Consider the following 25,718-nt stretch of genomic DNA (forward strand, 5'->3'; position numbering starts at 1 on the left):
ACCGACCCTACAGGGCCATCCAGGTGCATCCTCCTCCTGCTACTACTACTGCTGCTGCTGCTGCTCTCACACAACCTCTCACCATTTACACATACACATACATATACACATACATATGCACAACCACGACACACACTCAAAAACAGTGCCTTGGCGTTACAACCACCACCACCACCTCCACCACCTCCTCCTCGCACTACAGTTCACACACCGAATGCACACTTTTTTTTTTCTTTTTGAACGTGCAAAATAGAGAGACGATGAATCTGGAGATTTTTTAAAACAAAGAAGAGATTGCACACACACACACACATATACACACACACACATATATACACACACACACATATACATATGCATACACGTGTATATATATTGTAGCAATATATATGTATATATATGTGTAGATAGATTTTTTTTGTGTGTGTTGGGGGGGTGGGGGGAAGGGGGGGGGAAAGCAAAAAAAAAAAAAATGTGCTCTCCAAAATTTTCCAGGAGGGAAAAATAAATTGCAAAATGCTGCTTTGAAACCACCAGCAGCACTGCCACCACCACCACCACCACCACAACGACAACAACCACCACCACCAGCACCAGCAGCACAGCAAAAAACAAGGAGAAAAAAAATGTGAAGCTAAAAAAAATGGTTTAAAAAAAAAACAGGAAAAGAAAAAGAGAAAGAAAGAAAGAAAGAGAGAAAGAAAGGAAGGAAGGAAGGAAGGGGGGAAAGGAAAAATGCCCCGGAGAAAGCAGGAGCAACCGAAACGCCTGGCATACAGTAAGTGTGTGGCTGTGAGTGAGTGAGTGAGGGAGTGAGAGAGAGGGAGTGAGTGAGTGAAAGAGAGAGGGAGAGAGGGAGTGTGTGTGAGAGAGAGAGAGAGAGAGGAGGGAGGGAGTGTGTGTGAGAGAGAGGAGGGAGGGAGGGAGTGTGAGAGAGAGAGAGGAGGGAGGGAGGGAGTGTGAGAGAGAGAGAGGAGGGAGGGAAGGAGTGAGAGAGAGGGAGTGAGTGAGGGAGTGAAAGAGAGAGGGAGTGTGTGAGAGAGAGAGGAGAGAGGGAGGGAGGGAGTGTGTACTGGTTTGTGCTGCAGCAGCAGCAGAGGTTTAGGGTTAAAGAGGTGAAAACTGACAAAGACAACTGAAGGGGAGGGAGTGGGGGGGAGGGAGGGAGGGAGGGAGTGGGGGGGGGAGAGGATTTTTTTAAAATTATTTTTTTTGGGTTAAAAAAAATTATACAAACCCCCCCCCCCTAAAAAAATAAAAATAAAAGAGAGAGAGCGAGAGAGAGGGAGCAGTGTGCAGGCGGCCATGTTGGTGATCAGCAGGGCTTTTTGTGTGTGTGTGTGTGTGTGTTGTGTTTTTTTGGGGGGTTTCTCTTTTTTTTAAAAAAAATTAAATTAATAATTTTTTTAAAAAAAAATTAATAAAAACGGTATTTCATTGCTGCTCGTTTCGTTGTAACAAGTTTCTCCCCCCACCACCCCCCCCACTCCCACCACTCCCATCCCCCCCCCCCACCCCCCCCACCACCACCCCACCACCCCCCCATCCCCCCCACCATCCCCTTCCCTTTTGTTTTCTCTCTCTCCCCCCACACACACACTCCTTGTCTTTAGGCTCTGGGTAATGCTTTGTGTATGTTGTGTGTGTGTGTATGTTGTGTGTATGTATGTTGTGTGTGTATGTATGTTGTGTGTGTATGTATGTTGTGTGTATGTATGTTGTGTGTGTATGTATGTTGTGTGTATGTGTGTGTATGTGTATGTTGTGTGTGTGTACGCGTATGTTTGTGTGTGTGTGTATGTATGTGTATGTTGTGTGTGTGTTGTAGGTATGTTGTGTTGTGTGTTGTATGTTGTGTGTATGTGTATGTTGTGTGTGGTTTTATTTGGGGGGAGGGTCGTGTGTGTGGTTTTATTTGCATGTATTTATTATCAGTCCATCCATTGCATTGCATGATCGTATGTTGCATTGCTCCCGCGTGTGTTGGGCTGTTATATATATATTTGGGGGGGGCCGGGGTGGGGGGGGGGGGCCGGGGGTGGGGGGGGGGCGCTGTTTCTAGGGTTGGAGGAGGTTGAGGTGGAGGTTGTGGAATGGCCGGTATAGAGAGAGAGGCGGCTGGGAGGGGGGGCTGGGCTGAGGGGGGTGGGGGGGCTGAGGCTGAGGGGGGGGCTGGACTGAGGGGGCTGGGCTGAGGGGGGTCTGGGCTGAGGGGGGGCTGGGCTGAGGGGGGCTGGGCTGAGGGGGGCTGGGCTGAGGGGGGCTGAGGGGGGCTGGGCTGAGGGGGCTGGGCTGGGGCTGGGCTGAGGGGGGCTGGGCTGAGGGGGGGCTGAGGGGGCTGGGCTGAGTGGGGGCTGGGCTGAGGGGGGCTGGGCTGAGGGGGGGCTGGGCTGAGGGGGGCTGGCTGAGGGGGGGCTGGGCTGAGGGGGCTGGCTGAGGGGGGGCTGGGCTGAGGGGGGTGGGCTGAGGGGGGGCTGGGCTGAGGGGGGGCTGGGCTGAGGGGGGGCTGGGCTGAGGGGGGCTGGGCTGAGGGGGGGCTGGGCTGAGGGGGGGCTGGGCTGAGGGGGGGCTGGGCTGAGGGGGGGCGGGCTGAGGGGGGGCTGGGCTGAGGGGGGGCTGGGCTGAGGGGGGCTGGGCTGAGGGGGGGCTGGGCTGAGGGGGGCTGGGCTGAGTGGGGGCTGGGCTGAGGGGGGGCTGGGCTGAGGGGGGCTGGGCTGAGGGGGCTGGGCTGAGGGGGGGCTGGGCTGAGGGGGGCTGAGGGGGCTGGGCTGAGGGGGGGCTGAGGGGGGCTGAGGGGGCTGGGCTGGGTCAGGGCTGAGGGAGGGCTGAGGGGGGCTGGGCTGAGGGGGGGCTGGGCTGGTCAGGGCTGAGGGGGGGCTGGGCTGAGGGGGCTGGGCTGAGGGGGGTCTGGGCTGAGGGGGGGCTGGGCTGAGGGGGGCTGGGCTGAGGGGGGGGCTGGGCTGGGTCTGGGCTGAGGGGGGGCTGAGCTGAGGGGGGCTGGGCTGAGGGGGGCTGGGCTGGGTCAGGGCTGAGGGGGGGCTGGGCTGAGGGGTCTGGGCTGAGGGGGGTCTGGGCTGAGGGGGGCTGGGCTGAGGGGGGGCTGGGCTGGGTCTGGCTGAGGGGGGGCTGAGCTGAGGGGGGGGCTGGGGTCTGGGCTGAGGGGGGCTGGGCTGAGGGGGGGCTGGGCTGGGTCAGGGCTGAGGGGGGGCTGGGCTGAGGGGGCTGGGCTGAGGGGGCTGGGCTGAGGGGGGGCTGGGCTGGGTCTGGGCTGAGGGGGGGGAATGGCAGCCCGCGGTCACAGTGAAAGGGTCAGTTGGATCAGGCCAACACCAGGACTTATACTGAGCACTGACACACATACACTGACACTGACACACACACTGACACACTGTCACTCACACTGACACACACATAGACACTGACACATACACTGACACTGACACACACACTGACACACTGTCACTCACACTGACACACACACATAGACACTGACACATACACTGACACTGACTGACACACTGTCACTCACACTGACACACACACATAGACACTGACACACACATAGACACTGATAGACACTGACATACACACTGACACACTGTCACTCACACTGACACACACACACATAGACACTGACACACACAAACAGTGACACAGACACACACACAGACATTGACACATAGATACAGCCACACACTGACAGACACACACACACACACACTGACACACACAAACACTGACAGACACACACACTGATACACACAGACACTGACACCCACACATACACTGACACAGACACTGACATAGACAGATACTGACAGACACATACTGACACACACACAGACTGACATACACAGACATAGACACTGACACACACAGATATAGACACACACAGACAGTGACACAAACATTGATGCATAAATAAACACAGACCCTGGCACACACTGACACACAGACACTCACTGACACACACACACTCACTGACACACACTCACTGACACACACACTGACACACATAGTGACACAGACATTGACACATAGATACACAAATACACTGACACACATACGGAGACACATAGACACTGACACATAGATGCACACTGACACTGACACACATAGACACTGACACACATACAGACATAGACACTGACACAGACACACACAAGACACATAGACGCTGACACATACACAGACACACATAGACACTGACACACACATAGACACTGACACACATAGACACATAGACAGACACACACATAGACACATAGACACAAACATAGACAGACAGACACATAGACACTGACACACAGACATACATACATACATACAGGCAGCTCCAGCCTCTCAAACCCACTATATTAAATCACCGCTTCAACACCCCCCCACCCACCACACACAGACACACACACACATTGCTGCTTTTTGTTTTATCAACTTTTACATTGAAGATTCAGTGCATTATTTCGCTGCTTTGCTTTGTGTGGCCGGGAGGAGAGGAGAGGGAGAGAGAGGGAAAGGGGAACTTTTCTTGGAGATGGAAAAATTGCTGCTAAGATTTCTGTCTGTGCGTTTGTGTGTGTGTGTGTGTGTGTGTGTGAGAGAGAGAGTGTGTGTTTTCCTCGTTTTCTCTTCCCCCTCTGGCTCTCTTTTTATTCTGTTGTTGCAATGTTGCTTCCAGTTGAACCCCTCCCAGTTCAGTCGGGTTCATGTCTGACAGCCGTTGTGTCAAAGCTGTAGTCGGTCACCTGAAGTTCAGGGTTTTTTAGGGCTTGTGCATTTGCACCGACATCTTTGTGTTTTGTTTTTTATACTGAGGGAGGGAGAGAGAGAGAAAAAGAAAGTCTGTTATTTTACAGTCTTCATGAAACATTGGGGCCTTTCACGTTTGCAAGTTTTTTCCTTCTCTCCAGCAAAATGCAAGCCAGTGGTGGATGGCTTATGATTTGACCCTGGGGTGCAGTGTTTAGGCTCTGCTTTCTCTCTCTCTGTCTATCCACCAAAATTACATTGCTCTGCATGCCCGCTGGAGGAACCTGGCTTGAGGCGATCAAGCTCCCTAATAATATCCAGCATGTGCTTCAGTTGGCAAAACAAACAAAAACAAAAAAATTTCGCCCTTGTTGGTTCATGTAACTAACTGCATTACTGTGTTTCTCTCAATCGGTGCAATTGTGGGAGAAAAGGGGGCAGTGAGTTGCTGGGTTGCAACCCTGCCCAGTTGCGTGACATCTGCCAGACCATTTCTATAGCTGCTTTGATTACTCATGGTTTAGTAAAAGGTCAACAGCACATTTCCATCCCAGAAAATAAAGATTACCGTCCGTCGACCCCGTCCCCACCCACCACCACAAAAAAAAATTGTGACCATATTCAATAGCAACAAACCCTGCTCCCCCCTTCTGAATTTGATTTGAAACTGATGGAAAGTATTTGTTGATCGGGTGTTTGGTTGTAAAAATTGCCAAGGTTTTTATTTGGGGATAACAGCTCTTTTGGCACTCTGTACCTGCGGAATTGTGAATTGTCTTTGACATGTTCTCAGTTGCCAGAATTTTATTTTGAAAACGGTGTAAGATCTCTGAGACGCTACCCCGTGCCAAGGATGCTATCTAAAAACGCATATCGTTGCCGTTGAAGAGTGCGAATGTTTAAATTCCAGCCCAGCAAAGCTTGTAGGGAGAAGGAACACAGGGAATTAAGTTGGAAGATTCTAGCTAAGCAATTTTTTTGTGTGATTTTATAATTTGGAAGGAATAAGTAAGTTACAGTTCAGAGGTGAAATGACCAGAAGCATCCTTCATTTTTAAAATCGTATTTCGCAGTGATAGCACTGTTGCCTCGGAGTCAGAAGGTTGTGGGTTTATGCCCCAAGCTGGCACTCCAGTGCAGCGTTGGGGTGGGGAGGGTTGCATTGTCAAAGATCCTGTCCTTCGGGACATGTCTACTCTTCGAAGACCGCATAAAATTGGTTACTGATTGTTTGTGGGAAATTGCTGTGCACAACTGGCTGCCACATTACACTCATAATGTCCACAGTCAAACTACGTTACAGTATATCCCGTAAAGTGCTTTGAGACATCTTGAGAATGTGATAATGCACTATATCAAATGCAAGGATTATTATTATTATAAATAGAAAAAGCTATAAAAAGATTGTGGCGGAAAATAGATTGAGGCCAGAGGTGAGTGAAGGATCACCCGTCAGATGATGAGCCTGTTTATTGTCTATCCAAGCATGCAGGAGAGGTTATTAGAAGAGCCTCCTTCAAAAGGGGAGAAGCATTCAGAATTTGGGCTTCATACGAAGATGAGAGTATTTGAGGGGGTAATTAATGTTGGGCACAAAAGAGGAAAGAGAGAATTTGGTTTAAAGCAGAGCATATTGTGAGATCAAGGATATCAATAGACGAAGAAGGATTAAGAGTGGAGCTATCTAAGGCTAGATGTGAAATTGGCATGAAAAGAATGTGTCTTTGAGAAATTGAAAGAAACCAGATAATCATTGCTTCGCTGAAAGACGTGAAGGTGATCACGGTTTAGTTATTCAGCCACTGCAAAGAATGAAGTTTGTGTGAACTGAAGGCGTGCAACCTGAAATAAGGTGAATAATGTTAAGGGGATAAGGTTATAATTATAAGTGGAGGAGGTCATTGATACAAAGAAGAAACACAGTGGAGGAGAGGATAGAGCCTTGAGGAATCTCTGAATTGATAGAAAATAGAATGAAAGAATGAGCCACGGATTAACAAATCTTGAGTTTTTTTAAGAAGTTCGATAGCTGTAATTTTGGTCCAAATCAAAAAATGGTAACTTCTCCAGAAGTGTAAAGTGCCAGATCAGTGACCAGTTATTATTGGAGCTCAAAAAGTAATATTACAAATGGTGATTCCATCTGTATCTAAAAGGCTTCAAACAAAGGGTTACTTTTGAAGTGCAAGAATTTGTATCTGAAAACGTGGTAACTAATTTGTGCTGCCCAAATCCCACAAGTACTGGTGAGATGATTGACCGAATTTAATCCCTTTTCATTTGGTGAATTTGGGTCAGGGCAGAATAGTAGCCAAGGAGATTTGCCCCACTCTTTTGAGTAATGCCTTGGATCTTTAACATCCACTTGAAACAGACATAATCTGTGTGACCTCAGTTTAAAATTGTATCTGAAGAGTGGCACCTCCCAACAATGGAGCACTCCTCAACATTGTGCTTGAGTGTCATTTTAGTTACGTGTTCACTATGACCTTAGCTCGTAACTAGAGTGATACTGTTTGAGTCAAACTGCTGCAAATTAAAATGTAGATTACCAGCATGAAGATTGTTCATTGACTCACACTTGCAGGATAAATTGTGGTTTACCAAGAAACGAAAGACATACTATGGTAATTCAGATTTTACAGCTTGAAGCATTTTCAGAGTTTGGCGCAGTTATCTGTATTTTTGCAAGTGACAGCTGACTGCAGATTCAGTCCATTGTGTGTAATCACATTTACAAAATGATCTTCATTATTCTTAATATACGATTTGTTACGAGGGTTTCAGGGTGTGACAAGATGATGCTTTTTTTTAATCCTCATTCCCCCTGAAGATACTGACTTTGGGGTGTAGTTCCACAGATGCTGTCTGTCTTCAATGGCTCACCTGAATGACCATTCTTCGCGTGTGTGAGTGTCAAACGGTCTGTTACTTGATTATTACACATAAAAAAAAATAATTTGGTCACTTAATCAACAATTGTTTGTGGGACACTGCTGTGCGCAATTGGCTGCCGCGTTTCGCCCACAAGCGTACAGTCAATTCACTTTACAGTATATTCTGTGAAGCACTTTGAGACATCTAGAAGACATGAAAAACACTATATCAAATGCAAGGATTATTATTATATTACACACGTGCCCTTTCCATGTGTGGGGGGGTCACTGTATAGCGATTACAAGTAGGAACCTTGGAGCTTCCCAATTCCAGGGGCACTGATTCCAATTGGACTGAAATCAACAGATGCTGCAAGCTCAGTAAATTGAACCCAAGGCCTTCAGTTTCATACATGGAAGAGAAGTGCCTTTACCAGCTGAATTGTTGAGGGTTATCTAAAGGCAGTGATTTTCACCAAGGAGCTTAGATGACAATAGATACCCTTGAAATCTGATTTCAGGGTATCTATTGTATCCATTGCTGCTTGTTAGCAAACAGTTAGCATTGATGGGCCATTTGACCACAGTGACTGTTGCAACTGAGCCTAATCCTGCTCTCATCTGAGGTCCACTGATCTTTATTTTTCTCCCACTACCCCCCAAATTGGAGATCAATTTCTGAGCTCCTGGGTTGCTACTCGGACAGCTATCAACTAACACAGTCTTGACCAATGATCAAGTTTGGGATCAACCCAGTTGTACGATTCAGCTTCCATTTCTTTTGGTTAGAGGAGTTGTTGTGCTTCACGTTATTCTTGGTTCAGTTTACATCTGGATCAGAAAGTTGTGGGTACAAAACCCATATCAAGACTGGAGCTCATAGACAAGAGGGATGCTCCACTTTAGTACTGTACTGATTGCCATTGAAGCCACAACACTACTTGAAAAGAGAAAGAAATTTCTGCTGGTGCCCTAGCCAATAAAATTCTCCAGGTAAATTGGACATTCACAACACGGTAGTGAGTGAGACTTTACTGGAGTCCTGTAGCTCAGTGGTTGGAGCACTCGCCTTGCAAGCAAGAGACCAGGGTTTGATTCCCAGCATAGTGAAACCTTGGGCAAGTTTCCTTACTCCACACGCCTGATAATAATCCCTCAAGAAAAAAAACAATAATAATTTGGTCACTCAATCCACGACTGTTTGTGGGTCATTGCTGTGCGCAATTGACTGCCGTGTTTCGCCCACAAATATACAGTCAATTCACTTTACAGTATATTCTGTGAAGCGTCTTGAGACGTCTAGAAGACATGAAAAGCACTTTATCAAATGCAAGGATTATTATTATTTACTGTGTGCAAAATGACTGGTGCTTTTCCTTTCAGACAGTCACTACATTATTACTGCGAAGCGCTTTGAGATGCTTTTTTTTGTGTAGTGTTAAAATTGAATTCCTGTCTTGAGCAGTTCTGCCCGACCTGAAGACTTAACATTGGTGATTCAGTTGGCACAAGGCTGTCAAGTGATGATTACCAGGAAATCGGTCTGTGTATATTACAAGTGCTAACCTGAGTTTGTAATTGTCTGATAAGTTTACAAATATTGTAGTACTTGGCAAAGGCTTGGACTATGATGGAGTGTGGCTTCAGTTACAAGCACTCCAGCTGTTGTGGCTATCCAATCCTAAAATGCTAACCTGTCATTATCCCCAGCAATGTTATTGTTGGTGTTAACCCTTTCCAATGTGCTTGTGTTGCTACAAGTAAATAAAATGTTTAAATACCCTATAACTATCTTATCAAAGTTGTTTCAATCCCTGGTAAGAGGTATTCTTAATATTCTTTAAAATATTTTCTAGATGTTCCAAAGTTGCTTTCTACGCAGCATGTATGCTTTACGTAGTTTTATTTAACGGATTTAAATTGGTGTGTGGCATTTTTTTTGGATGACTAGCTATTCCAAGAATGTAACCATAACTAACTGGCTCCAAGGCTTGCAAAGCTATCTTAATTACAGTCCAAAAAGATGCTCCAAACCGCTGCATTTCAGCAGTGATTCCATCTATTTTGGTATTGGATATATGTCCTTCGTTGACCTATTCATTTGGTAGTTGCCATGGAATTGGAGGGTTATTGATTGTCTAGGTGCAGGTTATTCAAGAGGGTAGATGGAGAGGTGCATACTGATGAGCAGGAAATACTGTACGACTATTCAGGTCTTTTTAGTTCAATAAGCTGGATGTGGGAATATCCATATCCATTGTATATTGAGGGTTTTGAATAATAATAAGCATTATGCTCTCTCCTGTACAGCAATGCACTCCTTTATCGATTTGTTGCGATTGGACACAATTCAGTTCATATTGTGCTATTGCTGGTTCTTGGTTTCTGCAACACGGTGTGCCACAACTTGGTTTTAAAAGTCATACATTTGTGTGGTTAATGTAGACAGAAAATTGGTGCAGGAATGAATGATCGGTTACTGAAATGTATTTTCACATGTTTCACAATTCTGGTGTGATGTCGTCTTATTAAGTGCGCTTGTGGAACCAGTGACAGAACATCAATTCTGCATCAACCTTTCTTTGTGTAATACAGTATTGACAGACTAACCAACCTGGGCAACTTTTGATCTGTTCCCTTAATGTTCGTTAAGAATATGAACTGTTCATTGGGGCAAGTAGACAAGTGGCTAGAGTAAACATTGTATAGGTATCTTAGTTCAAGAGAGTAGATGGGGGGTGGGGGGGATATGCGTACAAATAAGGAAGACGTATGGGTGCACAATTTTCTTTTTGGGAAGAGGGAGGTAAACTGATGAGCTCACGCCAATGTCACTCCTGGTGACGGGAGAGTAGAGTAATGGGCATAGTCTAGTAGAAGCCCATCATTTAGCTTTGGATTACGAATCCTGACTTCTGTCTAGCCAGACTGATTTTCTAGATATATGTAAGCAACATGTATTTCTTCCCTATCTTGCTCTCCCTCTCTCTTTCACTCCCTCCTTTCTCTTCTTTCCTAGCTAGGAATACTCCAATCACTGGCAAACAGAAACTCAATCCCTCTGAATTGTTGGTAGCTGGAGTAAGAACACTGTTTTCTGAACAAGACAGATTACTGTTTCTCTTCACCTTCCCCACACATAGAAGCTAACCTTCTGCCTTTTGAACATCCCAGTGAATAATGCACTTTTGTCCTTGTCCAGTGCATTCAACATTCTCGCATCACTTTGTGAAAAAATGTTTTCAGTTATCACTTCTAACAAAGATAAATTTCCAGAATAGATCTCCTGTTTTGGATCTGTGTACCAAAGGGAAGCTTGGACCTCTATTTAGCTGTCAATTCCCTTTATTATTTTCAGATCACTTCTTAACCTCCTGTGCTCCATTGACTGTACCCCAAGTTTAAATAGTCTTTAAGCTGCAGTTCTCATTCTGACTGATTTCTCTTTCCCTGTTTAGGTTTTGTCGTCTTTCTCACAATTCATCAGAATTGTGTTTTTTGACTTCTCCTATTCCCTTCTGAATTTTAAAAATACAACATTTGCTTTATTATATAGTCTTGCCTAAATATCTTCACTGGAGTTATTGTTAGTTTTGGGACATTTCTCTGGTGATGGGAGTTGGGAGTAAGCCACTGGGTGAAATCAATGGCTCATTGTCACTTTGCTAGTTGAAATGCAATGTTTATTTCCCCAGTCTTTGTACTGTGGGTGTTAGAATTCCCGTATGTGTGAATTATCATTCGTATTTTGACAGCTACACGCGGAGCTCCGGAATAAGATTCCATGGATTGGTCATTGATGAAAATGAGGAAACTATCTCACTGATGGCAACGAATTCCAAGAATTTCTCATGTAATTTATCGTTGAAATTTTGGATTATGGCAATATCGCCAATAAAATCCGCTCTTTCACTTTTGTTTAATTTTCCTTTAATGATCATCTCCCCTGGACACTCTTCCTTTAATAAGAATATAGGAATTGTGAAAGAAGTATTGTGTTTTGTATGCTCTATTTCGATTTTTAAAATGCGATTGCTCACTGTCTCTCACGATTCTTTCTGTGCCTCCAGATCTCCACTGCCACCATATAACTATCTAATTCCCCCTGGAGATGGTCAAAAATAGGCTCCAAAACCTGCAATATCTAACAGAGTTGTTTAATAAGGACTGGTAGTGCAAATGGGGATTCTTCCCAGTAATGGGAAGCTATTGTGAAGTGCTTTGAGACATCCTCCTGACGTGAAAGGTGTTAAATCAAATGTAAGTGTTATTATTTATTATTACATTACATTGACCTGCAGCATCTTTGCAGCAATGCAGTCTCTTCCTGGCCAGCGTTGACTGCCTGGGGATTAGTGTGACATGCATCCAGTTGCCAGAAGGAGTCTCCATGGGCTACTGGGATTAAGGAATCCCGTTAGAAATGTTACCGTTTTAGGTCCTGATCACCTCCTGCCGGGACAGTCTGTTCTGAATCTTCACCATCCACTCTGTGAAGCAATTGAATCTAAATTGTTCATTTCATGTTCTTCCCCCTGAGATCAGGTCTGTGCCCCCTTAAAGCATTGGCAAAGTTAGCTAAAGCTGCCTTGCACAAAGACTTCTCGTATTCGAGGTGCACTCGGTAGTGCGAAGGTTGGGATATTATGAGGCACTCTGGTGTTCCATCTTGCAACACCTCTGAAGACTCGTGGGAGGCAGAATTTTAATAAGGACGTTGAAATCTAAACTAGGCTATCTGACCTGGGAGTGTATTGTTTTTTTGTCAGTGGAGCTAGTTAGACTACTTGATTCACTATTTTTAAACTTCCTGTAACTCGCAGATATCTTTGAGAAAGCTTAGCTTCTAGTATTGGTTACCATGGCGCCACTCACCAATTTTACAGCTCTCAATGGTATGAACCCTTTTGGAGTATATTAATGGTTGATGGATTGTCTGCTTTTACCTATTGTGATTTATTGTAAATATTCTCTCATGTATAATGCAGAACCCTACTTGCATCTTTCTCTCTAAGTTTCTCTTTTTTTATAAACTCTATTTGCACAGATTTACAGTTTGACTTTTAAATGAAGCTCACTCGTATGACAAATGGAAGCAAACCCGACAGTTTTCTGCTATAATATTATTTATGGCTTCAGTAATCCAGAAACCAGATTAACACACACCATTTGTAACCTTGCCCTTAATGCTGAAAAGCCTCCTGTATAGTCACAAAGGGAGCTTTTCCTGCAGTGAGTGATACAATTCCTAAGCAGCTCAAACCTCTATTTTCACAAACTCTCTTCTTGTGCATTTTCACTTACTTTCTACCATTTCTTTGCAGGCAGTTTGAGGTCTTTCAGGCCCTGCAGTGCTTTCGTTTTGTTTTCTAGTCTGTTTCCTCAAAGTTGTTGTAAAGGATTCCGAGTAATGTTGCTTCCGATTTTCACACTGAAATGAGATTCATTCATTTTCCAATCAAATAACACTCAAGTCACCTGCTGCAATATTGCGGGAAGATAATAATAATCCTTACATTTGATATAGCGCCTTATCACTTCGTTGAGACGTCTCGAAGCGTTTCAGAATATACCGTGAAGTGAATTGACTGTGTATTTTGTGAGTGGAAGATAAACGTAAAGTACAAGAGTGGCTTTGTGATGCTGAAGTGTAACAAGTGACTGTGAGCAGACTAGATCAGTACAGTAAAAACTGATCCTGGAGTAAAACAGCCAGGGGCCACAATAAAACGTTGGAATACATTGTGGATTGTTTAAAACATTTTTTAATGTTTTCTTTATTTCCTAACCAACAGGTAGAACTAACGAAATGGCGTGATTTCTGTCTGCTTCTAGACTGGCCTCCTTGTAATCCAGCACAAGAAGCACCAAGCAGTTTTAGCTGGTATAGCTCCCACGTGGCACCCCTTAGGTGCATTGCATGTGACTAATAAAACCATATTAAGTTTGATTTTTGTCACTTTTATAATTACTACAAGAGCAAAATGCATTGTGTAAAAATTAATTACATTGGGGTTAAGGTATTAACATTACTATTTCATTCCTTCCTTAACCGATGTGGGGATTCTCTGGATTACGCACATGGGATTCTACGGAGCTATAAATTAGTACAATACTTGGTGTTTGAGGTTATCGGAAACCTGGCGCTTTATCCTCTAATCTGTCCAGATCACTGGGCCCAGTGTTTTCAGTCTGGTTCAGCTTGTTGCATGCTCATCCCTGGATCAGAAGCTTGTGGGTTCAAGCCTCCTGTTGTGACTTTTTGCTCACAGTCTAGGCTCAGTACAGCACTGTGGGAATTGTCAGAGGTGTCATTCTTCGAATAAGACATTAAACCCAGGTTTTGTCTGTTTGTTCAGGTGAATATTGGATTGCATTACAAGAGGGCAAAATACATAGCATAGTACAGGACCAGGAAGAAAGCAAAGGTCCATGGAACATTTCAAAGAGAAGGAAGTTTCACCTGTCTTTGTTTCATGGCCAACAATCCTCCAGATTAATTGATAGTTCACTTCATAGCTATTTGTTGGACCTTGCTATGCACAAAATGATTGCTGCAATTTCTTGAAAAAAGTCACTTTGTGTGACTGTAATTACCTGTGATGAGCTGTGAGATGTTTTGACATAAGACTATAAAAACAGGAGTTCTTTCTTTCTTATACTGGTAGAATGCTATGTAAACCCAGAAGAGATCCTTTTGAGGTATTCAAGAATCTAAAAGGATATAGAGATAAACTAAACTCTGATAACGTTTAATATGGTGAAAACTTCTAGAAGAAGGGGACCTGGACTTCAAGCTCAGAATTTGAATTAATACTTCAGGCTTAATTTTATGAACATGTGCAATAGGTGTCAGTCCTGAATTTCTCTATTTTTAAAACTAAAGTCAGGTGTCAGCCTGGCTCAGTTGGTAGCACTCTCATCTCTTGAGTGAGAATGTTGTGGAGTCAAGCCCCTCATTGGGCATTGAGCTCATAGTCGGGGCTGACACGCCAAAGCAGCCCCGAGGAAACAATGTTTGTCGTCAATGCTGTCCTTTGAGTGAAATGTTAAACTGAGGCCCTCTCCCTGTTCATGTTGACATTAACAATCCCATGACACAATTTCAAAATGAGAAGGAAGTTTCTTCTGGTGTCCTGGACAACAATTGCCAAATAAAGTTGGTCATTTGTTTAATGAATGTTTGTGGGACATTGCTGTGGCAAATTGACTTCCGCATTTTCCTACGGGGGTGGGAGGAGGGAATGTTTTCAATTGTAGCCTCATGTTTTCGAGATGGATACGCGTTGAATGTTCTAACGTTTTGTGTTTCTAATTTTTCTTCAATCAAAAAAACAGATGGAAACGGAGAGGAGGAAACAGGAGGGGAACTGGGCGAAGAGGAGGACTGGTTTGGAAATGCCTCCGAAACACCGTCTGAAGTCTCCTATTTAGATGTTCAGGAGGACCTCAATGCATCTCCTAGTGACAGGCTGCACGAACAAGACACCTCTCCAGATAGCTCCCTGGGCAGCTCCACTCCTATCGGGAGCACTTTGGAATTATTGGGTGCTGAAAATGACCAGCTTAAAGATGCCTTGGAAAAGGCAGACGTGCTGTCACCTGCGGCCTCACCGGCTTTACATGAGATTGGGGCCCATATCTTGCACAAGCCCCTGAGCAGCAATTTGAGGCGACTGCTGGAGGCTGGGTCAATGGTTGCTGGTGCAAGTCCTGGAGTTACAGAAAAAGAAGACGTTGCAGTTAGTCTCGGTTCAGCGTTGCCTCTGTCGCCATCTTCCCCTCATGCACTACAGTTGAATGCTCTTGCAAGGAAGCTAGCTGCTAAGCACGAGCAAAACCATAACACTAGTCCAAGCAACTGCTTTGTCTGGGACCAGGAGACTTGGTTGCACAGTTCCTCCTCTTGTAGTTTATCACCGGCTTCAGCTGCACAGCAGCTCAAAGCTGCTGCAAACGCAGCACTCCTAGACAAAAATCTTTTGAGGGCAGAGGAACCAGTGCGATTCAGCCCATACGCGCCATCTTACAGCCCTATTCAGAAGCAATCGGCCAGTTCAGCATTGGCTGCTCTTTCAAAGAAAGTCAGTGAAAGAAACATGTCTTCAGCTCACGATAATCAGCGTCCAGCTGGTTCTTTCCTTTCCCTGGCCTCGATGACCTCGTCGGCCGCCTTGTTGAAAGAAGTGGCGGCCAGAGCCGCTGGGAACATGCTGGTAGAGAGGAAAGACCATCTGATCCCGGGAGATGTATTGCGGCCATTGGAAATCAAGCAAGAAAAGCTGGTTCCGACGAGTGCGCTGGAGATGCTGTTGCCAGGACCCATGCCAAAGTCTCCCAAATCTGTTAATCCAGGTCAGTGAAGTCAGTTTATCTAAATATGTATGGTTTATTTGAGATGAGGGTTTTCTTGCCTTGCATTAAGTTACACAGATCTTTTAGAATTGATGTGCATCTTGTGGTTGCAGTGTCCCTTTTCAATGCGAGGTAATCTGGAGGATAGATTAACCCCTTTCTCTTCTTCCCCCACCACCTCACACTCCCCACACACGCAACCCCACACACGCGCAGCCCCACGCGCACACCCGCACCCCACGCGCACACGCGCAGCCCTTTCAACTGACATAGTCTAAGCTCACACTACACTACGTTGTCAGAGGTGCCGTCCTTCAAAGGAAATGGTAAATCGAGGTCCTGTCTGCCTGTTCAGGTGGACATTAATGATCCCATGGCAGAACTCAAAAGGGGAAGGGAGTTTCTCCTGGTTCCAGGCCAATAATTCCCCCAAATAAACAAATTGGTCACTCATGGTCCGCAGTTGTACTGCTGCGTTTGCCTGAAAAATACACATTACACATTTGAAATAAATCCTGTGAAGGGCTTTGAGAAATTCTCCCAACATGAAAGGCATTATACCAAATGCAAGGATTATTAATAATTAATAATAATTTTCTTCTCTCAAGCTTCACTTTCTAGAAACTTTAACTGATCCGGAACTTTGCAGTTTGATTTTTCTCCAGCTTAAGACTCCTAAAGCCATTACCCCCATCTTCATCAAGTTCCATTGACTGCCAGTAACTCAGAAGATCAATTTTAAGAACCCATTTGAGATTTCCTGTTATGTAAAAGGAAATAATGAGCAATTTTACATATATATATATATACGGCTCCTTTTACTTCTTGGGGACTTCTCAAAGTGCTTCACAGAACCAACAGAGAACCTGATTTGGGAGTGGGGGGAGCTGAGGAAGGTACGGGAGGAAGTAAGGTAACTAAAAGCTTGAAATGAAAAGAAAGGTTTTATGACTAGCTTTAAAGGTGTTGAAAGCAGCGAGATGGAGGGGTTCCAGCGAGCAAGAGCAGAATAGCTGAAAGCTGACCCACTGGTGTGGAGGGGGTAGGGGGGGAACTTAAAAGGGTTTGCTGGGCAGGGGAGTGCCAGAGGGGTAAGATTGAGGGAGATTACAGAGGTCGCGTATGGCGAGACCCTGGAGGGATTTGAATACAAGGATAAAGATTTTGAATTTAATCCACTGGGATACAGCAATCCAGTGGAGCCAGGAGAGAACATGGATATGATAAGCTCATGGGGCCAAATGAAGGAAAGGACATAGGCTACAGAGTTCGGACTGTCTGCAGTTTGGGCGCGGTGAGCAGAGCATGCAAATCATCAAGCTGGGACATGATGAATGCGAGTTATCATCTTTCTGTAATTTTTTTAGAAAAGGTTCTGTGGATATATTTTATTTTCTGTGTCGGTACTTGTGTGTGTTACCATTTTGGCCTCTTAGACTTTGTCCCTTGGGTTCAGATTGAGAAGCTACGTTGGTTAAAGCATGGTTTGATGTGAAACACCATTGATTTACTCATTTTCCCCACCTATTTGTCTAGGTTTCACTATCAGCCTAAGTTCGGTGATTCAGTAATGATGCTCTCACCAGACATATTCAGCATGTTGGTATCTATACGTTGTATGTAACAAAAGCCAATATACATTCATGTTGTCTACTGTACATTTGTGTTCGTATTAAGAGTTGCAACCACTAAAACTTCACACTGCTGTTTGTACATCACTATACAGTATATTCTGTGAAGCGCTTTGAGATGTCTAGAAGACATGAAAAGCGCTATATCAAATGCAAGGATTATTATTATTACATTGTTTTTCTCCAAACCCACTTTGAAAGCACTAGTTTATTATTGTATTATACTATTGGAAGAGTTTCATGGCCGGTGTGAGTATAGCGTGAAAGATTTATGTGCCTACTTTTTGCTTTGTTGATTTCCAATTGACCATGCAGAAGAATGCCAGTTGCAGCGAGGGTTTTAGAGTACTCATCTCGCAAGCGAGAAGACCTGGGTTTGATTCCCGGGCAGGGCGAAACATTAGGCAAGTTTCCTTACTCCACATCCTTTAAAAAATTAAAAAATAATAATAATAATTTGGTCACTCAATCCACGCCTGTTTGTGGGACACTGCTGTGCGCAATTGGCTGCTACGTTTCCCTCACAAAATATACAGTCAATTCACTTTACAGTATATTCTGTGAAGCGCTTTAACACGTCTCGAAGATGTAAAGTGCTATATCAAATGCAAGAATTATTATTATTTGATTCTTTGTCTATACTTGCATGAATTTGGGGTTTTAAAAATAAGGGAGAATCCTGTGTAAATATAATGTTCCCATCCTTCCAGAAAACCTCATTAGCTTCAGGCTGACAAGTGACACGGTTAGTTTGGGAGGAAAGATTAAGCCAATCATTGAATCTCATATAATAATAATCCTTAGATCTGTGCCTTTCACTTTGGCAGAGTGTATCACAGGTTATAATATAAAGTGCCATGACTATTTTGTGAGTCAATGTGGCAGCCAATTTGCACACAGCAATATCCCACAAACAGGTATGAAGTGAGTAACCAATTTTATTTGGGGCATCGTCGGCTAGTACATTGGGAGAAACTCCCTTCTCTTTTCGAATAGTGCCATTTAACATCCACTTGAACAGCCAGATGGGATCTCGGTTTAATGTTACATCTGAAGTACGGCACCTCTGACATTGCAGCCCCACCCCCTCCCCACCCGTGCCCCCAGCATCTTAGACTGTGCGATTCCAAGTTCCAACATGGGGCTTGAACCCACAACCATCTGACTCAGAGGTTAATCCAATCAGGGAGAGGGAATCTCGATTCAACGCCTCGTCTGAAGGACGGCACTTCCAATGCAACACAACCTTCAGCCCTGCATTGGTGTGTCAGTCTAGACTATGAGTACCAAAGTGTAAAACCCTGATTACAAGAGGGGTTTGAACAGAGAAGGCATCAGGAAAATTATTGTGTGCCTGGGTGCTTATCTGAAATGGTAGACAAGTCTCTCATCTGAGTTTGATCCTGTACTTGCTCAACATCCTTACATGCACGCTGTTGCAAGAGGTAAATTATGCAGAAGACTCTTTAAGACAACCACTCAAATTAAAAATGCAGAAGTAAGTGGGATGCCATTTTTCTGACAGGTTGTGCGGATTCCCAGTTTTATTGTAACCAATGCCAAGCTGCGACCGATGATTGGCACTGTTGAGAGCTAATTAACTTAACCCATTTGACACAAGAGGTGTCAGCCTGCCTCAGTTAGTCTCACACTTTTAAGTCAAAAGGTTATGTGTTCAAGCCAATTGCCAGAATCGTTGAGCTCACAGGTTTACATTGATGCTGGGGGAGCACAGCATTGTTGGATGAGATGTAAAATGAGGTTCTCTCTGACTGTTTACATGGACATTGAAGATGTTATATGAGAAGGGAGTGGCACAGCCAAAAATCCTCCAGTTAAATTGTCATTCACTTCATGATTGTTGTGGGGCATTATTGTGTACAAAATGTTTGCCTCATCTGTCTACAATTCTAAAGGATAGAGGGATTAAGGGATATGGCGATAGGACGGGTAAATGGAATTAGGTTAGAAGATGAGCCATGATCTTATTAAATGGTGGGCAGGCTCGAGGGGCCAAATGGCCTACTCCTGCTCCTACGACTTATGGTATTATGGTCAAATACACAGTCCCTGCAGTCGCCAATTGTCTGTGGAGCACTTTGAGATGAAATTCTAAATTTTGGTACAGCATTACAAGAATTATTATCTGAGTCATTGATTCAATTTGACAAGGCAGCCCTGGGACACAGCTCTTAGCCACCCTTTATTTGGGAATCAAATGCTTGCTTACTGTGAGTAACTTCACTTTATTTAGGTGACCTTCTTTTGTGCCATGTGATTTTTCTCACTATTACAAATTCTAGTAATGAATAATGCGCTTGAATAATTAAGAGAAATGAGCCAAGCAGTTGTGGTATTTTATGGATGGAGGTGAAAGTGAGAGAGAGAGAGAGAGACGTCAGAGTTCCTCAATTCCAGAAATGTATTTCAGTTAGATTATTGGGTGAAGAACAACAACATTTATTATAACGTCCTTCACGCGGGGTTGTGTCTCAGAGCGCTTAAACTGGAACAACTGGCCAAACTTTGCACAATTTGTGCACCCCATCATTGTTAAGGCACCAATTGCTAAACTTGGTGTTTGTATATTCCTTGAGTGATTCTTTGCAATCAAGCCATCAAGTCTTATTTCGTCCTCAAACAAGAGGCAGCTCTGAAGTTAGAATGAAGGTCCACAGAGGGTAGGATGATGATGTGGCCATTTAAGACAACAAAACATGGCCATGGTGTGCTGATTTGAAGGTTTGCTCCCCCGCCCACCCCACTAAAACCTTAATCTTGTATTGTAGCAATTACAGTTCAGACAGATTGGACCCACTGAGCCTATAATGGTGTAAATACATCCACTGGAACTCTCCATTCTAATTCCAGTTCCATGTACTTTCACTGCATATGTTTCATCCTTAATCTTGTTGTGAGAGTTTGGTGAGGAAGTCCAGAAAATCTATTCTGCAAGCAGAACTTGTATATCTGCTGATGGTTGGGACACAAATATCCACACCGGCAAAATCATGGGAGCTGATTGCACATGTATGTAAAATAAACCAACAAAAAAAATTGTGGGTAATTGTATAATCCTTTTCATTGGTTATTGCATTAATATATTGACGATTGCCCACAACACACAGTCACTGCACTTTACAGTATATCCTGTGAAGCTCTTTGGGACATTCCCTCCCTTGACATGAAAGGCGCTATATCAAACATAAGTATTATTATTACATAAGTATCAAACGTAAGGATTATTATTACATAACTCAATGTATCTGTAGTTCCCTTTGTACACATAGTTAACATGACTTGGAAATTGGACTTATCTTATTTGCAATTTTTTTGGAGGGCGGACGGAGGGGAAAAAATATCTGTATTGACCAGGTGCCTGAAGTAAATAGTTGCTTGTTATCTACATCCGTCATTCAACGTCCGACAGAGAAAGAAAGGCATGTTGATAGTGAAGGTAAATATGGACAAGGGAAAAATCCCAATGAAGAGAGGAATGACAGTTCTTCAGGGCTGGTATTCCTCTCTCTGGGATTTTCCCATGTCCCCATTGTGACCTTTGATAGGTGTCCTTTGATATGTCTCGTTATTCTGTTTGCAATAATGGCATTTGCAGATCACAATTTAGTTTAGAATTTTATTTAAGTGAACAATGCTCCTAAATATGCCTTCACTAAATTGTGGGGGGAAAAAAGGGGGAAAGAGATGAATCCAAAATCAAATCTTTAATGGCCCAAAACAAATGGGCTACCATGTTTGCTTATAAATACAGTCGTTACACTTCACAGTAAATCCTGTGAAGCACATTGAGACATTTCAAGTATGTGATGAGGAACTATATCAAATGGAATGATTGTTATTGTTAAAAACCCAAATTATGCTGAAATACTGAGACAATCCAGGTTTGTTTTCAAGCCATAATGTTGTGGATGTTGGAATAAGTAATTTTGCCATCCTTCTGTTCTTGACCTGCGTACAGCAGGAGAAATGGGAACCAATAGCCCATGATTTTTTAAAAAATCTTTCTCAAATGGGAGCACGCTTCAATAAAATAATCATTGCGTTTGATGTACTGCCTTTCGTACTGGGAAGATGGTCTCAGAGGACATTATATGAAGTGGAGTGTTTTTTGGGTGAATGTCCCACTAACGGCCGTAACATGAAGACCAATTTTATCTGGGGGATTGTTCACCAAGGAGAAACTCCCTTCTCGTTTCGAGTACTGCCATGGAATCTTTAACGCCCAACTGACCAGGCATTTGGGACCTTGGGTTTAATGTCTCATCTGAAGGACGGCAATAAAGCTCACCCCTCGCACTGTGTTGGAGTGTCAGCCGAGACTATATGAGTTCAAAGTGCCAACGTGATGCTTGAACCCACAGCATTCTGACTCAGGGGAGAGTGCTTCCAATTGAGCCAGACCGGCTACTAATAATTCTACTGTAAGATCAGAAAGAAGATGTCTAAACCTTTCTGACCTGGGGTATGAACTGTGTCTGTTATTTCAGTGCAAGCGTGCAGGAATTCTATGGGTTACTTGAAGTGTGTTTTTTTCCCTTCTGTAGTCCCTGAGGAAGATGGAGGAAAATCCTTCCAGTGTCCAATATGTGGCCTGGTTATAAAACGCAAGAGCTACTGGAAGAGGCACATGGTGATTCACACTGGGTTAAAGAGTCACCAGTGCCCCCTCTGTCCCTTCCGCTGTGCCCGCAAGGATAATCTGAAATCACACATGAAGGTACAAGGAAGTGATATTGTTTCATCAATCATTTTATTTTAATTGAAAAGTGTTCTTGATATTGAGGGGGAAATATCACTCTGGGAGAATTCTTAAAGTTCCCATATTGGGGTTTCTTGTATAGGAGGAAATTAAAGTGTCGAATGGTAATTAACTGCATTTGTGGTGGCAGAAACCAAGCTCCCCCACACCTACCTACCTTTTCAGTGCTGTTACTGTTCTCTAGATGTTTGAGTTAATGACCTATAGCCTTCATCTGTGGAATTAAAATATTCAGTTCACTAGTGGTTTCTAGACGAGGTGGTGCCCAGTGAAACTGAAACGTGCCCGTTCACATGTTCCATGTGCCAATATAAAGGAATTCAACTCTTAATGAATTCAGATTAAGAGGTGTTGTATTTGGACACTATAGATGTATAATATCTGGTTGTTTCTAACTTGTTAAGTAGCTCCTATTCCTTTACTTGGAACAGAATTGGGCTCCCAGATCTGCTCTTTAATGTTGACCCCTTTGGTCTGTTAATATCGGCTATTGCAAAGAGGTGGTGAAAAATCCTGGGCTTTATTCACAGCTGGATTTTTTAAATTTTTTATAGCTGTGACCTGAATCTGCAACTACAGAACTCTGATTTGCGTTTCTATTCCACTGTGATTTTGGCCGGTTCTGCACTTGGAATGCTAAACCGAAATGAGCAGCGGTGGAAAAATTGTTGCCATTAGGATTAGTTTAAATTATTAAAATTGGCTTAATTAAGTGGTTGCTTAGCCTTTAACTATGCATCGTGCAAAATCAAAGTGTTCCCTGATAACAAGAGCCGCTTGCAATGTGAATCGTGGACTTGCTGTCTGGGTAGATCAGGCAGTGTAAACGTGTTCACGTGTAAAGTGCGTCGAGGTAAATTGTTTATACCTGCAGACAACGATACAGTGCGAATGACTGCAGATAGTCCAGGGAAAAGACCATGAAGTCAAGTCCTGTGAGTTTCCCTCCCCAGAGAACTCAGATTCTGTGGTTCTGCATTTGGGTTAAAGGACAGACGTGGGGAACTCTGGAGTTGTGGGTGCAATTGGTCCCAGTCAGCGAACGGCCCTGTGGGCTGTAGGATATGAGTGTCTGTCCGTTTTTTCCCCCACTATCATGCTTTCGGCAGTGCTGCTATTGAGGAGGTTGTTGGGGGAGGAGGAGGGGAAGGAACCATTTAAATAAACGAAAATCTGAACAATCATGAGAGAAACAAGCTACCAGTTGCACTACCTCACATTTAGTGATCTTTAGCTTGTATATTGTTCTCTCCTTTCCAAAAGAACACTATTGATGCTGTTGTGACCCTGTTAGTGTTATAAACTAAGGAGAATTCTCTTGCCGTGTTGTACGATATCACACAGAATTAAGACAGCAGCAGCCCTGTGTGTGTGTGTGTGTGTGTGTGTGTTATTCAATTAGGAAAAAATGCATTTGTAGGTGATGTACATTGAGTAATGGCTGTGAGCTTGTTATAAAACTGTGTCTGTCGTACACTCCAGTTCAAACCACGTTTTCTCAACCCTGTTGCGTTTTGACCTTGTTTGACCCCTCCCACAGCCCTGGTAGTGCTCCCAGCCATCTGTTGTTTTCTATGTAATAGATTTGTCTCTTTTTTTAATTGATTGCACAAAATTAGAAGACGTGTCATCTTGGTAATTCTTTTAAAACGCGAATGATGTGCTCTGCTGGGGTCGGCATGACTGGATTACAAGCGATATACTTTAGTGAGCAGTAGTGCTGGAGTTTAAGACGGCATGATGTTTTTTAACAAAGCAACTAATGATATAAGCACAAAAGAAATGCTGGACGAAAAAAGGCCAAGGTCCACCTAGTTCACCTTCCTGACGGTCGTGTGCACATATGTCCCAAACTACCTATGTATTCGATCCCGTAATGTTATTTCCTAAAAGCAAACTATCTAATCTGTGTTTGAAAGAATCAACACTTCACGATGATTTTAAGTTACTGCATTTGATCTTTGCCGTTAGTAGTTTCCTTCCTCTCCCCCCCCCCCCCCACCCGCCCCCCCGCCCGCCCCCGCCGCCCGCCCACCACCATCACCACCAAAAGGGTATCCTGTTTGACATGTGCGGGGCACGTTACCGGGGCAGGGGAGTGGAGGAGGGTGGGGGGGGCGGAGGAGCGAGTAAGGCAAAGGTTCACATCTGAAGCTTTTATCCTGCTCTCTTGTTCCCTTTTCAAACAACTCTGTCCAATCAGCAGGTTCACCAGCACCAGGACAGAGGGGAAACCTTCCACTGCGAACTTTGCCCCTTCACCTCGTCTCGCCATTTCAGTTTAAAGCTCCACATGCGCTGTCATCAGCACTTTCCAAGAACAGAGGTGAAGGTCAAAGAGGAGATTACGGAGACTGAGGTTGAAAGGTCACTTTTTAACGAGGCGGCCGAAAAGAGAAAACAGGGGATAGAATTACTTGGAAACCCATTAAAAATTCAGGACGTTCTTTTGTCTGAAATGGTAGAAAATTACAAGGAGACTGTTATTCTTCCACCGAAACCAGTTAAAGAGGAACCCAGAGATCTGAATGTGGCCCGTGTGTCAGTACCAGCTGGTCATGTGTTTGGCAAAGGGCCAGAAGCAATACAGGAGGATGGACGAGAGTCTCGGGAGCCGTGTGAGCTCACAGCCACTCACAAAGTGCACCCCTTTAGCCAAGATATTTCTGCAAAAACAGCGACAGATTTTCTTCTGAAATTATCAGGTACTTCGCTTCTCTGTCACCATCCTTTTGTCTGTCTGTCTCTTTCCTTGCTCTAACACTTGTTTCCACTTACTGTAACATTGCTTCTGTGTTTACAGCCGATGGTTGTTTTTAACCCTTTCAGGACGGCAGTACGATTTCTGCTTTTTGTTTTTTAAAACAAATGTCTCCGCAGTATCTGGGGGTGATTTTCCCCTTCCCCTGGTGGCGTTACCTCCCAAACCTGCATTTGTATATGAGGTGCAAATGGAGATGCAGCCGAGTTCTTACACTGTCTGCATGAGGTTTCAACAACAACAACAACAAGATTCCATTTATAGAGCGCGTTTCACGTCGGGAGGACGTCCCAAGGCGCTGGACAGTTGGGTCAGGACCCGAGCATTGGGGGGAAATGGTAAGGGGTGAGGGGAGGGAGGGAGCGAGGAGGGGGTAGAGAGTCGAGAGGGGAGCTGAAGGCACGGTCAAAGAGAAAGGTCTTGAGACCGACCTTGAAGGAGGAAAGTTTCAGCCACAGTGCCACTCGTTCATACGCCACAGTGTATATGAGGCATTGGGCTCCTATCCTGTGATCAGTTTGACAATCCCAGGGCATCTATTAAGGTGCCCAGGAACTGTAAATGAT

General features: G+C 44.1%; 1 protein-coding gene across 6 annotated transcripts in view; it reads left to right on the forward strand.

The window, feature by feature from the left end:
- The first annotated feature begins 693 nt into the window (after positions 1 to 693).
- The window catches only part of znf827 (zinc finger protein 827), a 68,793-nt gene continuing 43,768 nt past the window's right edge, over positions 694 to 25,718 (forward strand). For 5 of the 6 annotated variants that reach the window (XM_042338082.1, XM_042338096.1, XM_042338101.1 and 2 more), the window contains exons 1-4: positions 694 to 778; positions 14,964 to 15,980; positions 22,177 to 22,349; positions 24,595 to 25,096. In XM_042338082.1, coding sequence (XP_042194016.1) covers positions 736 to 778; positions 14,964 to 15,980; positions 22,177 to 22,349; positions 24,595 to 25,096 — 1,735 coding nt within the window. In that variant the 5' untranslated portion in view covers positions 694 to 735. The remainder of the gene's footprint in view (positions 779 to 14,963; positions 15,981 to 22,176; positions 22,350 to 24,594; positions 25,097 to 25,718) is intronic. The other variant, XM_042338086.1, reaches the window with a different exon arrangement.

The sequence above is a fragment of the Callorhinchus milii genome, unplaced genomic scaffold, assembly GCF_018977255.1.
Source record: "Callorhinchus milii isolate IMCB2004 unplaced genomic scaffold, IMCB_Cmil_1.0 Scaffold1, whole genome shotgun sequence".
In the NCBI taxonomy this organism is placed as follows: domain Eukaryota; kingdom Metazoa; phylum Chordata; class Chondrichthyes; order Chimaeriformes; family Callorhinchidae; genus Callorhinchus; species Callorhinchus milii.